A 13,199-nucleotide genomic window follows, 5' to 3' on the forward strand; every position below is an offset into this window, starting at 1 on the left:
ACTACTTGCTTACAATTACGTCTTAGACACTAAGAAAATTGTGAAAATTTTTATGAGAGATCTACAAAAACTGAGATAAGTACACAGAATCTGAGAAACAGATGGGCATAGGGTGAGGGGTGACAGAGAAAGATATGGTAACCCAGAGTGACAGATACAGAAATGGGGGAAAGCATGAATTGTAGTATTCTAGGCCTTACATCTGCAAACAATGTAGGGGAGGAAAGAGATCTCTCTTCCAAGATATCCCAAAGGTCCAGCACTTCTTTCCAAGTGTCTTCTAAAAACTTATCCTTACACCTCACTGGGTGACATGAAGAATGGCTGTAACCAGGAAAATGCCACGATCTGATGGGCATTCCTGAACCAATTTTGCCTTTAAGGATGAGGAGGTAATCTTCAAGTGCTTAAACTAATCAGAGCACAGTTCTGGCATCTATGTGAAATGAATGGCTGGTCCATCATGGTGTCTGGGTACAATGGTGTTTAGAAGGTAGGGTGATAGCTAGTGTTGGCCTTGGACAGTCCCTTTTTATGCCTGTTGTCCTAATATAATTATTCATATATCCTTCCATTTCACTTTCAAAAACATCTTGAGGGGCACCTGGGGGGCTCAGTCAATTAAACACCTGACTCTTTATTTTGGCTTTGGTCATTAGCTCATGGTTTGTGAGATTGAGCCCCTGTGTCAGGTTATGAGCTGATAGGGCGAAGCCTGCTTTGGAATTCTCTCTCCCTCTTTCTGCCCCTCCCCTGCTCGTGCTCTCTCTCTGTCTCTCAAAATAAATAAACAACAATAATAACAAAAAAAAGCAACTTGGTTTAGATGACAAATTATATGGTAATCCTATTAGGAGAAAATCACAGGGTCTATTATACTTTCTACTCTTTGTATAAAGTGGTACTAATTATGGGAAAAGTATTATTACTTCCAGAAGTTACAATGAGAATGTGTGACTAATCTCAATTTTCAATGAATCTTAAAAAGTTAAGTATGGCTGGAATTACGGTCCAAATAGATAGTCCTAGATCCACCTCTAACATTCACTGGCTTTGTGATCTTGGTTAAGTCTAGGGTTAAATTTCCCGAGCTCCAAAATGAAGCTATAGCATTAAATCATTTTCTTTCAAGCTCTAACAACCCATTCTACTATAAATATCCATATAGCATCTGGGAGGCTCGCCAACATTTGTTCTATAGAATTAAAAAGTGCGGCTTTACGATCAGCACGTGCCACCACCACGGAGGCAATGAGGTTCGCGGGGGAGCCCAGGCTGGCTTCAGACACCAGCTCCCTTCCAGGAGCTCCGCTGTGGGCGGGTTTCTGTCATGTTCTCCATCTGTAAAGCCCAGGGCTGTCTACCATAGTAATAAAGCTACTAGGATTTAGGATTTAGAATCGGTTTAATCTCCATTCTTAGCCTCTTTGCTGGTTTGACAATGGCAAGGCTTTGTTCTTGTGCCTAAGTCTACCTCATGGTGTTAATTTTTTTTCATTTATAGTTTATTGTCAAGTTGGTTTCCATGTAACACCCAGTGCTCATCCCAACAAGTGTCCTCCTCCATGCCCATCACCCCCCTTCACCCCTCCCCCACCCCATCTACCCTCAGTTTGCTCTCAGTATTCAAGAGTATCTCATAGTTTGCCTCCCTCTCTTTCCACAACGATTTTTTTTCCCTTCACCTCCCCCATGGTCCTCTGTTAAGTTTCTCCTGTTCCACTTATGAGTGAAAACATATTGTATCTGTCCTTCTCTGCCTGACTTATCTCACTTAGCATAACACCCTCGATGTCCATCCACTTTGCTACAAATGGCCATATTTCATTCTTCCTCATTGCCATGTAGTACTTCATTGTATATATAAACCACATCTTCTTGATCCATTTATCAGTTGATGGACATTTAGGCTCTCTCCATGATGTGGTTATTGGTGAAAGTGCTGCTGTGAACATTGGGGTACATGTGCCCCTGTGCATCAGAACTCCTGTATCCCTTGGGTAAATCCCTAGCAGTGCTATTGCTGGGTCATAGGGGAACATGGTGTTAATTTCTATTGATTTTTTGAGGAACATGGTGTTAATTTCTATTGTGAGGCTTCATTCTACCAGGTGACAGACACGACTGCCAATTCAAGGTCAACAGATCCCATTTTGCTTCAGCATGCATATACCTGGGAAGTCATCCCTGGTTCCTATCTACAAGCCCATGTCAGGACCAGACATTCTGTGGTTCTTCACCCCTTCGTGATATTGCAAAAGGTGCTGCCTACCTAAAAGCACCACACAGACACTTTTTCCCTGGAGTCTTTCTGCTTCCCAGAGGCTACACCCCTCAAAACCTCCAGTCCTCCTTCCAGAGTTAGAGTTTGACTGGGTGGGGTAGGCAGGACTCAGAAAACTTTCTCAGACTCCTGCCTTCCTCTTCTCTGCCCCAGGGTCTTTTCATCTGGTCCCTGGGACAGGGAAGCTAACATATTAAATAAAAATGTGTGCCTTCCCCAATCATTTTCCTTAATTCTTTGCTTTTTCCCCTAAAGGCCAGGATTTTGAAAATCTTTTTTTTTCCTCTCTTTTTCTGCCTTTCCTTCTTTGAGAAAGTAAATAAGATGGTCTGGTTCCCTGATTTGGATAAAGGCCAAAAGATATAAGAAGTATCACAAGGGAAAAAAAGCATTAAATTTTTACAGCATATATTGCTTTACAGCATTTATTTAATTAGTAGTCTATATAGAACACTCAGCACTATGCTTCATGCATTATACACACTCAGCTGTGATTATTAGTAAATGCTTTACAATATTAAAGGTCATTTACCACTTATGCAAAATGCCTGACATGTTCAATAAACATCACTCACATCGATGAAAAATGATTTTGAGCTTAATATAAAGACTAAAATTGTTTTTGAATGAGGACATTTACTGGAAATATAATTTTTTAAAAGCTTTGAGAATTTGTCTTTCCTGTTGCTCATTTTTACCTCCTAAAAGCCATATCCTGTGCTAACTCAAAGTGTACAATTCAATGTCCCTGGCCTTCATATTCTGGAAAATAGTATCAGCAAAAATAACCATTAAGCCAAATGATACATGACTTATAATACCAGCCATTAAATCACCAATACATTGGACTGAATGGAATTATTTGCTTTACCTAGATCTAATGGCAGGAAAATAGGAAAAGCAAAATTATAGACTGGGCTGTGGTAAGGACAGATTCAGAGACGTAGGCATCTTAGGCATATTCCAGAAAAGTATGAAGATGAATCAGGTTTCTCAGACTTCTTCCAGCTTCTGAGACTACTTTAGTGAATACTGATGTCTGATCACTATTTACTCCGTTGGAGGTGTAAGTTACTCTGGCTGACTAGCAGGACACAGTCTCCTCTCCACTGCCAGTGGTTTGGGTCAAGGGCATTGGGGGCCTTGCAGTGAATGTGTGGGACCTATGTGAGGAAAACCAAAGAACTTAAGGCTAGAAAATAAGATTGGAATAAACATAGAAAAAAGCCACATTACTATGTAGAAAGACTGTACCAAATCCATTAAAGTTTAGGGTTATTGTCTCAAGCAAAGTCTCAATGAATACAGAACTAGATTCCATCAATCCTTTGTCATTTCATCAAGTCTCCTCTTTTACTGGATAATTTCCATATAAGCATAATAAACACGTTTGTAGCACACATGTGTGCTACACTGGCCTCTTCATCTCCTGTCTCCCTCTAGCTTTTCCCTCATTTCTCTACTCCCTTGCAAAGGAAAACTTTTGGAAAGAACTACCTAGGAACATTGCTTCCTTCCTCAGTCCATCTACTCTTCAGTCCACTTCAATCTGGCTCCTGCCACCAACACTCAGATGATAACAGTTTTGTCAGGTCACAGATGAGATTTATCCTGATCACTGGGCCCCCTTCCATCCTCATCCCAGCTGTATTTGACAGAATGGGTAACTTCCTCTTCCTGACATGCTCTCCTCTCTTGGACTCTGTGGCTGGACAATCTTCCAGATTTCCTGCTCCATTTAGGGTTCTTTCCTCTCTCTCTTGAGTACTTCTTCTGGATAATCTCATTCATTTCCATAGCTTTAAAAGTATGGCTTTGGTAGAATTAGAAAAAATGCCCCCCACATTGCAGGACCTGACAGGCCATTACTCTGGAGAAGAGGCAATGGAGTTCACCTGCTGCCCCGTAGTGAGGCAGCTCGGGATGCCTGGTACATTGTGGCACGTCCAGGGTTTGATTTCAATGCTGAGAACTGTCAAGCTGTTTCAGAGCTTGAGAAACAGGGTGCAGGAGCCCAGATCATGCTGGTCTCCTAGCTTTCTTCCTGTCCTGGCTCCAAACTGCATCCCTAACACTCACTAGCCACTTAACAAACATTGAGAAGGGGTAAGGCAAAGGAGGTCAATGGGACAGGAGAGGAGCTGGTGACGCAAGGGTATGGCCATTACAGGACGTGTTTCCAATAAAGTAAAAATAGCCTCTGGTGCCAGAACACACTCTCTGTTGCCCTCTGCTGTAGACGCGAGTGAAGACAGCAGCTTGAAGAGACCATTCCATTAGCGAGGGACCAGTTAAAACGCTATGCACCAATATAGGCCACAGGATGACACTGCTTCTTGTGAGCTGTGACCAAAGGCAGAGCATCTATTTTGGTGCGCATGCCAGGAAAAGAAACACTAATCATAGATGGAAGAGTTCCTGAGCACAGATTTAGAAATTCTGAGGGACTAATCCTGTCCCTGAAACATAACAACTGCATATGGGAGGGTGAGGGCTGGGTTGGAAGTGTTCTCCAGTTAGAAGAGTATTACAATGATCCATCCCCCTACCAGGGATGGCTGAAAGCCCTCTAGTTTTTGTACTTCTAAAAAGAAATCTTGAATTTAAAAGTCATACCTCACAAACTGTGAAAAATGATTCATATCTTTAAGAGATTTATCACAATTTAAGTGGGGTCATCCACAGTACACCTAAATCTCAAAACTCACTTTATCCATAAAAAGTATATATAATATGAAATGCATATTAAACCAGATATGCATGCATGCATGCAGATATGTATGTATCTGGATGTTTCATCTGAGTGAACGTTTTGAATAAAGGAATTTGAAGAGAAGAGAGCCATGGCCTGCCCAGTTTTGAAAGGATTCTGGCTGCTGTGTTGGGGACAAACTAGAGGAGACCAAGTGGCAACAGGGACACCAGTGAGAGGGATATGTTGGTATTCTAGACAAAATGATGGGGGCTCTGATTAGGGTGGCAGGTGGTGGTGACCAGTCAGATTTTAAGTATATTTTTAAAAGTAGAACCAGTGGATTTGTGGATTTGCTCAGATTGAATATGACAGAGGAAGAGACAGAGAGATGGCCAAATTAAGGATGACTGGGGTGGGTTGTGGGACTGAGCACCTAGAATGGAGCTGCCATCAGCTGGGAGGGAAAGGCCTAGGGAGTAGCAGGAAGTAGACTGCGGAGGGAAGGGATTCTGAGTTGTAGATACTGACTAAGACATCTGCTAGACATTCGACTGGGATGTTATGTAGGCAGTTGAGCACGGGTCTGGGGTTCAAGGGAGAGGCCCACGCCAGAAACACCAAACTGGAAGGTGTCAACATACAGTTAGTTAAGGCCATCGACTGGATGAGACCATCAAGGAAAGAGCCTTGGGCACTAGAAGGTGAAAGGGCTAGGGACAAGAGGTGCAATCAGTAAGGGAGTCTGAAGGATGCTGAGGCAGGAGAGGGTGAAGCCAAGTGAATGCAGTGGGAGCAGAGTGAAGCCTGCCGAGAAGGCGGTCGACTAGCGGCTGTGGATGGTGGACTTGGACAATCTGAGGGATGGGCGGCGCGTTACGCTGGCGGAGGAGGCGGGCATGAAGTCTTGGACAGACTGTGACGACGCGGGAGGGTTTAATTAGCCTCGCTCTGACCAGAGAAGTGATATAATCAGACGTGTGTTTTAGAAAGCACCTTGTGGCAGTGTGACAGAAGCATAGACACCAGGTGGTGTGGTAGGAAGTGTAGTGGAAGAGAAATGATTTTGTTTACATACTTTGCAGTTTCATTATCCACAATGATGTGTCACTTCGTAATTTAAAAATGACTGAAGAAAATTAGAAATATAAGAAGACTAGAAACTAATAATTGGAAAGCACATGATAACAGCTCAGGAAAGAGGACAGGGTCAGAATGAGGACACTGGCAGGGAGATGGAATGTCAGACACCAGATTTTCAGAACCCAGTGATCTGCTAGGACCAGGTTAAACAGGAAGGTGGAGGGGAGCGCTTCAAGCTCAGAGGGGGCATGCACCTCTGCCCCAGCCTCTCCCAACCACAACTTGAACCCTTGCAGAGTCATCTTTCCAAAAGTGCCTGGCAAAATGTCTCAGCGTCTTGAGGGCAGGGAACAGGTATGGAGGGAGGACATTTCTAATGTACTAATTAACATATCAGTTACATGAATAATTCAATTCAAACTCATGATGCTCTTTTTCTTCTAATCCTAAAAACTGAAGGAATGAAGTAATAAAATATACTACAAAGACAACTTTGAAGGGACTTAACAAAAATGATAATTTGTTAGGACACCATTCCTAACATTAACATCTGGATTGCTATTGAATTTGGGGATCTATTTTATAACATTTATCTATCCATGAACAGCAAAGTGACCTGCCCACATATGCTCACTAGGTCTACCTGCATGTGGAGTATGCTGCTAAATAAGGACGGCATGTTACCTAGAGGCACACTACACGTGTCAGACACGGGAGAGGCTTGGAAGACTTGGAAGATTCAGGTAGGTACTTCATTGGCCTCAGCTTTCATGAATCACCAATTCCACCTGAAGTATACTGATTCCACCTTAAGTTTGACACACAGCACTTCTAAAGCTTATCAACTTTTAAGAAATAATGATCTGCAGAGGACTGCCTTAATATGAATACCCAGATAATTAATTCCTCCAGAATCTAAATTTCATGCTTGGATAGAGCCAAAAGAGTTGTTTACTGGGATTCCAAAACTTGGGAAGTTTTAAGCATTTGCTTTTACTAAACTGTACCTCAGCACAGTATTGGTGTATACTGTTCTTCATGAAATTGGTTCATTTCACATCTAGCAAGACTAACAGGGATACTCCGTCACAGAATCCTCATTAGGGGATCCCATGGGAGAGACAGCCCTCAGGTTGGAGTACCAAGAACGCGGTGCATTTCTGGATCATGTATCTTACCATGTGCAGGTTCATTCACGTAGGTTCTCTGAAGGAAGAAGTTCTAGTTAAATTCACTACTTCCAAAAAATATTCAGGCTACTACTATGTCATGCATTTTACTTAAATATATCTCTAGGTTTTGTTTTCCTGATTTTCCACTAACTACAATTCCCTTATTTACCTCAGTGTGTTTTTTGTATTTTAATAAGTTACTTTACTTTTTTTTTTCTTTGACTGAGGCAGGAGACACATGACAGCAAACTTCAGGTTCAGGATAGACATGAAAATGGGGCAGGAAAAGGGAAATTTGAAATGAATTATGTTAAGTTAAAAAGGCCATTGCTACAGAGATAAAGTGAAAAATAAACCAAAAGGACATTCTAGAAGAAAAACACAAAAGACAACATTCTTAGTACATTTTCTGTGAACTAGTGCATTTACTCACATCTTCTTTTAAAAAAACTCTTTCAGGGGCGCCTGGATGGCTCAGTTGGTTAAGCGTCCGACTTTCCGCTCAGGCCATGATCCTACAGTTCGTGGGTTTGAACCCCGCTAAGCCTGTCTTCAGATTCTGTGTCTCCCTCTCTCTCTCTGACCCTCCCTTGTTCATGCTCTCTCTCTCTCTCAAAAATAAATAAAACGTTAAAAAAAATTAAAAATCTCTTCCAGGAGTGCCTGGTGGTGCAGTCTGTTGAGCGTCCTACTTCAACTCGTGTCATGGCCAGTCTGTGAGCTCAAGCCCCACGTCAGGCTGTGCTGAGAGCTCCGGGCCTGGAGCCGCTTCAGAGTCTGTTGTCTCCCTCTCTCTGCTTCTTGCCTGCTTGCACTCCCTCGCTTTCAAAAATAAAAACATAGAAAAAGTTTTAAACCTTTTCCAAAACAAAGTACAAATCTCATGAGCCATCCAATAAATTCTGAATGTCATTTTGATTTAATGTAGAATGTGAAGAGCTTTCTATCTAAATTAACGTAATATATCCATATATTATAAAGTGAGTTCCTCCAAAGGCAATTCTAATTTGCTAAAACAAAACCAAACAGAACAAACTTTCTCTTACAGCAACAACCACCATTTGAAGAAACAATACCAGAATTTTAATAATGTATTTCCAGGTGTTACTTAAATAAAAGTATCTGTGTATTTTTGTGTAATAAAAACCACTGGCAAACAAACAAAACCAGAAGCAAAACACATTTTTAAGTTTATCTCTATTTATTTTGAGAGACTGAGACTGAGCAGGGGAGGGGCCCAGAGCAAGGGGGACAGAACCCCAGGCAGGCTCCTTGATGTCAGCACAGTCTCCAGGAGACGCTTAACCAACTGAGCTCCCCGGGTGCCCCGAAACACTTCTTGCTAAGAATTTTACATCATTTTTCTGTACTGGAAATTTCAGGTTTACTCAAAACCTTACAGTATAATAGAAACAGACATACTAATCCATCGTGCCTCTGTATAAACAAGCATTTTCAGAGTTTACTGCTGGTATCTTCTTCAAATTATATATTATATACATATAGTTTTAAACTATATTGGTGATTTTAAAACAAGCATAAAACCAACATGAAAACCAAGCAACAAAGCATCTTCCTCTCTTCCAGGACAAGTGTTTTATACGAGGTTATCCTCTTCGAACAGCTCTGTCTTAATGCTGGGTGAACCAGGACGGTCGCTTCCTGTCTCGCTCAATGATTCTCTTACCCTGATCTTGCTCGGACGGCGCCTCTCCTGTGTACAGCACCACAGTCTCCACAGAAGGAGCCTTGAAAGGTCCCCCTTCTTGCTTCCCTATCTGTCTTCTGATTTCTGCTGTCTCCTTGCACACCTTCTCATAGCAATAGCCACAAAGGACGTGCTTCAGTTTCAGGTGACCACATTCAGGACACATGTCAATATTGTTCTTTAAAAAAACAAAAAACCAACAAAACATATTTTAAAGAAGTGTTAAGAATGCACATCAATCACGTACAGAAATGATGTTCACACTTGTACTTTCTTGGACTGTTCAGGTTGCATAAGGTCAGGCACCATCTAGTTCAACCTCACTTTAATAGTGGACAAATGAATTTGAATTAATAGAAAAAGTGGGACTAGAACTCAGGTTTACCAACTATGAACCGGGCACATTTTACGTAAACACAGCAGTCAAATTATGTAAAATGATACTCTACAACCCTGCCTTCATATACTAAACATCTGATAAGGAGTCTTTCAACACAAGGGGAAGACCCACATGGCCAGCATCTTAATGAGACCACGGGATAAGGAACTTAGTTTTTCTTTCAGTCTACCCTGGTGAAAACAAGGGGACAAACACTATAATTGGCTTCCTCTGATTTATTGGTGTAACTTAAATTCATGTATGAAACATATGGTATAATAGTATATGTATCATATATGGTATAATAGTTGGCATATGGTATAAATTTTTTTCTTTCTTTTTTTTAATGTTTTTATTTATTTTAGAGAGAGTGAGAGAGACAGTGCAAGCAGGGGAGGGTCAGAGAGAGAGGGAGACACAGAATCTGAAGCAGGCTCCAGGTTCTGAGCTAGCTGTCAGCACAGAGCCTGATGCGGGGCTCGAACCCACGAACCGTGAGATCATGACCTGAGCCGAAGTCAGATGCTTAACCAACTGAGCCACCCAGGTACCCCTGAATTTTTCTTTTTAAGAATGAACACTGATTATTCCTTAACGTGAAACTCTCTTGTTATGCTACAATATGAAAGTAATTTAATGAGTTTTAATACACATCTACCCAACTTTCTTAGACAATTATAACCTCTAAAGAAATCTTTTCAACAATGTTCTAAAGGTAGATGTGAAATAGAAAAGAAAAATTGTAAATAGGAACACCAAAGAAATTCCAATCCCTTCATGAGATTAATATACAAATGTTTGTGAGGCAAGGACAAAAACAATTTCATTTTTTGAAGGGAGCAAAGAACCCTGCAAATGACTCGCCTCACCAACTTCTTATTTTCCTCATGACACTGGATTGCACGTCTAACCGGAGGTATGGGAGCTACGCCTCCAGTCGGGGTCTCTTCCTGACCACAGCAGCAGCAGAGTGTGCCATGTGGGAGGAAACAATTTAGTGGGGAAAATATACAGGGTGCTATTCTTTTCCCTCAGAATAAATTCATGTCACAGACCGGTATAAGCTCTCATTCTGAAAATCTTAAATTCTCTCAACCAGACTGTATAAATTATTGTTGCTTTAATTAAGGACATACTTTTCGGCTCCAGACTTTAAGTCCAGTTCCACATGTGACTTGGTAATACTTTTTGGCTTAAGTTCTAACGGTGTGGTTTACCATCAAATGTGCGAGTTTATGAGAGTTAATTCTCAGTTCTTGAATTTCATCTGCAGTGAGCTGCCGTGAATGCCATGGAGCAAAACTACTCAAATCATGGCTGTTTGAGCCTGAAGTCAACAAAGCAAAGGTAGTAAACACTCTAATCTCTGTCTACTAGATCAATGAAGAGTGTATCCATGGGGAAGGGAGCAGGTGTGGAGATCTGGAACTGTCTTAGGACAGAAGCACACCAGAAAGTTTCAAGAGAAGAATGTGAGTTCAAGAATCAGACTGCCTAGGCTCAAATCCTGGCTCTATCACTTAACAGTTTGTGACTACAGTCAAATTCTTTTTGCAGTACTGTCTTCATCCTAAAAATGCACAAAGCTAGATTTACTTTGGAGGTCTGTTGTGAGGATTTGATAATTCACATAAAGTACTTAGATACATCACAGGCATCTAACAGATGCCAGCCATTTTTTATTACCTACCTAAGGATTTTCCTTTACAGTATGATCACAGTGAAGAATAGTAAGTATGTAAGGGCTAGTTAAACATAGGACCCAATATACCTACTGCTTCTGACATTAATCTTAGGCTCTGCCATAATTAAGATGTCTACCCACATGACTCCAAATCACCAGCTCCTAACAAAAGTCACACGGGTTTATCACAACCCAGTCCTCTGTCCAGATTCCAAACTCTCCTTAATTGTGGTCCTAATATTTAGGCTATAGAACAGTAGACATACACACATATATATGTAATGAGAATGCTGTTATTTTATATAGGTCAGAGAAAAGTAAACATATAAGCTCTAAGAATGATTTACAAATAGGACATATAAGTACCAAGAAGACATGCAGTGGCAGATGTGAGAGAAAGCATACCCACAAAAATCAGCATATTACCTTAACTTTAATAAGCTTCTGAGGGTTTCTTCGCCTACAGCGGTTAACTTCAATGCTGCGTCTGTTTTTAGGAGCTGCCATCCAAAAGACACTATCCAAAAGGCTGGAGAGCTCCTTACTTCCATTGGTATCATCTATTGGTTCTGTAAATACAGCTGGACCTTGGACTGCTAATGCTGGTCCTATAGAAACAAAACATGGAAATACAGAATGGATTTCTAGCTTCAAAATGACTGTTTACGGGTGTCATTCATTCTCCTTAACAATCAACAGAGATGTCAATAGACATATGTAAAGTTTAGAATATTACATTCAATACACACTTAACAGAAGCCTTGACTATTAAAATACACTAAACTTATACACAAAGCAATTTTAAACAACACAAATAGAATTTTTTCTTAGAGGCACCTGCTGAAGTGAAACCATGAAATTCTACCAACCGTTTTTTCACCTTCTGAAACACAGAACTCAGGGCTTTAGTAGTAAACATGAATAAATCACTCAAACTTCACATTCTACTTGGTAGGCAGTTCCTATTTACTTTACACATCAATCTAAGCTTGAGATTCCCAAAATGTATTTCCAACCTGCACTCAGGTTGGCCTTTCTCCCCTTTTTTTAATATTCCAACTGAGTTAGTGCCTTTGTCATATAATCTGGGTTTTTAAATCACTTAATTCTTCATAATATTTTATTACTATCTGTTCTTTAAAGAATTCACCACTCTGCATAATATTTACTTATATGACTATCAACATTTCAGTTTTGTTTTTTTTTAAATGGTTGATAAAATCAAAAAGATTCCTTTATCCTTTCCCTGCTGTTTCCCAGACCGGGAATACTACTTTTGGTTTTAAGAGCTCTTAAAAATATAAAAGGCTGTCTAACATTTAACAAATGGTATTCCTTTCCAACATATCTGTAAGTATTGTTAAGCATAGCTCAGTGGTTAACAGCAGGCCTGTGTGACCTTGGGATCCTCACGGGCCTACTTCTTCATCTGAAAAGTGGTGATACCTAAAGTGTGTGTGGAGATTTCCCAGAAAGCACATGTAGGCTTTGGCAAATCGGGGACTCTCGGTTCAGACTCCCGGGATATTATGTTCGGAATACCTTAAAATTACGGATAGATGTAAATGTCAAAGCAATGGCAATTTTTAACATTCAGGATACTTCTAACTAAAATAACACACAGATATCAGCAGGATTCAACTGCAGAGTTCAAACACCACAAAGGAGGGTAATGTGCTTCAGGGCGTGGGAGGCTGATAGGAAACAGGATCCATACAGTGCCGTCCCGATCTAAGATACGCTTCAGTTACATTTTTTGTGCGAAGGGGACGTAGAATGTTTTCCGTTTTGGGGGGCGTTGGGAAGCAAAACTAGCTGTTTTTAGTTTCTAAGTAAGGAATTAACCCGGACAACGTCCCCAACTGCGGCCGCGGATCAAAGCGCGGAAGGAGGGCGAAGTATGAACAGCGTCCCCCAAGCTGCTTGGGGTACTCTCATCCAATCCCTCCTCCACGGCGGCCTACCTTACGTACCCCACGGAGGACTTGGAAAGCCTCGCCAGCTCTGCCAAAGTTTCACCTGCAGTCGTTCCCAACAGTTTCGGAGGAGTCCCCGGGCTGCCGGCCACGGGGGAACCACTAGCACCAGCATGGCAGACGCCATCTTCCTCGCCTGAAGACCGCTCCCACCTGGGTATTGGGTCCCGCCCCCGCCTGGAGCATGCGCACAGATGCAAAGTCGGGAAAAACCTGGCTAC

General features: G+C 41.4%; 1 protein-coding gene across 1 annotated transcript; it reads right to left on the reverse strand.

Moving 5' to 3' along the window:
• Nucleotides 1-8,429: 8,429 nt before the first annotated feature.
• MRPL32 (mitochondrial ribosomal protein L32) lies at nucleotides 8,430-13,151 on the reverse strand. The gene is made up of 3 exons (XM_029926619.1): nucleotides 12,976-13,151; nucleotides 11,429-11,610; nucleotides 8,430-9,117 (listed from the first exon to the last, which is right to left on the reverse strand). Exons 1-3 carry the CDS (start codon nucleotides 13,103-13,105, stop codon nucleotides 8,863-8,865), a joined length of 567 nt encoding a protein of 188 aa, XP_029782479.1. The 5' UTR covers nucleotides 13,106-13,151; the 3' UTR covers nucleotides 8,430-8,862.
• Nucleotides 13,152-13,199: the final 48 nt, after the last annotated feature.

Source organism: Suricata suricatta, chromosome 2, assembly GCF_006229205.1.
Source record: "Suricata suricatta isolate VVHF042 chromosome 2, meerkat_22Aug2017_6uvM2_HiC, whole genome shotgun sequence".
NCBI lineage: Eukaryota > Metazoa > Chordata > Mammalia > Carnivora > Herpestidae > Suricata > Suricata suricatta.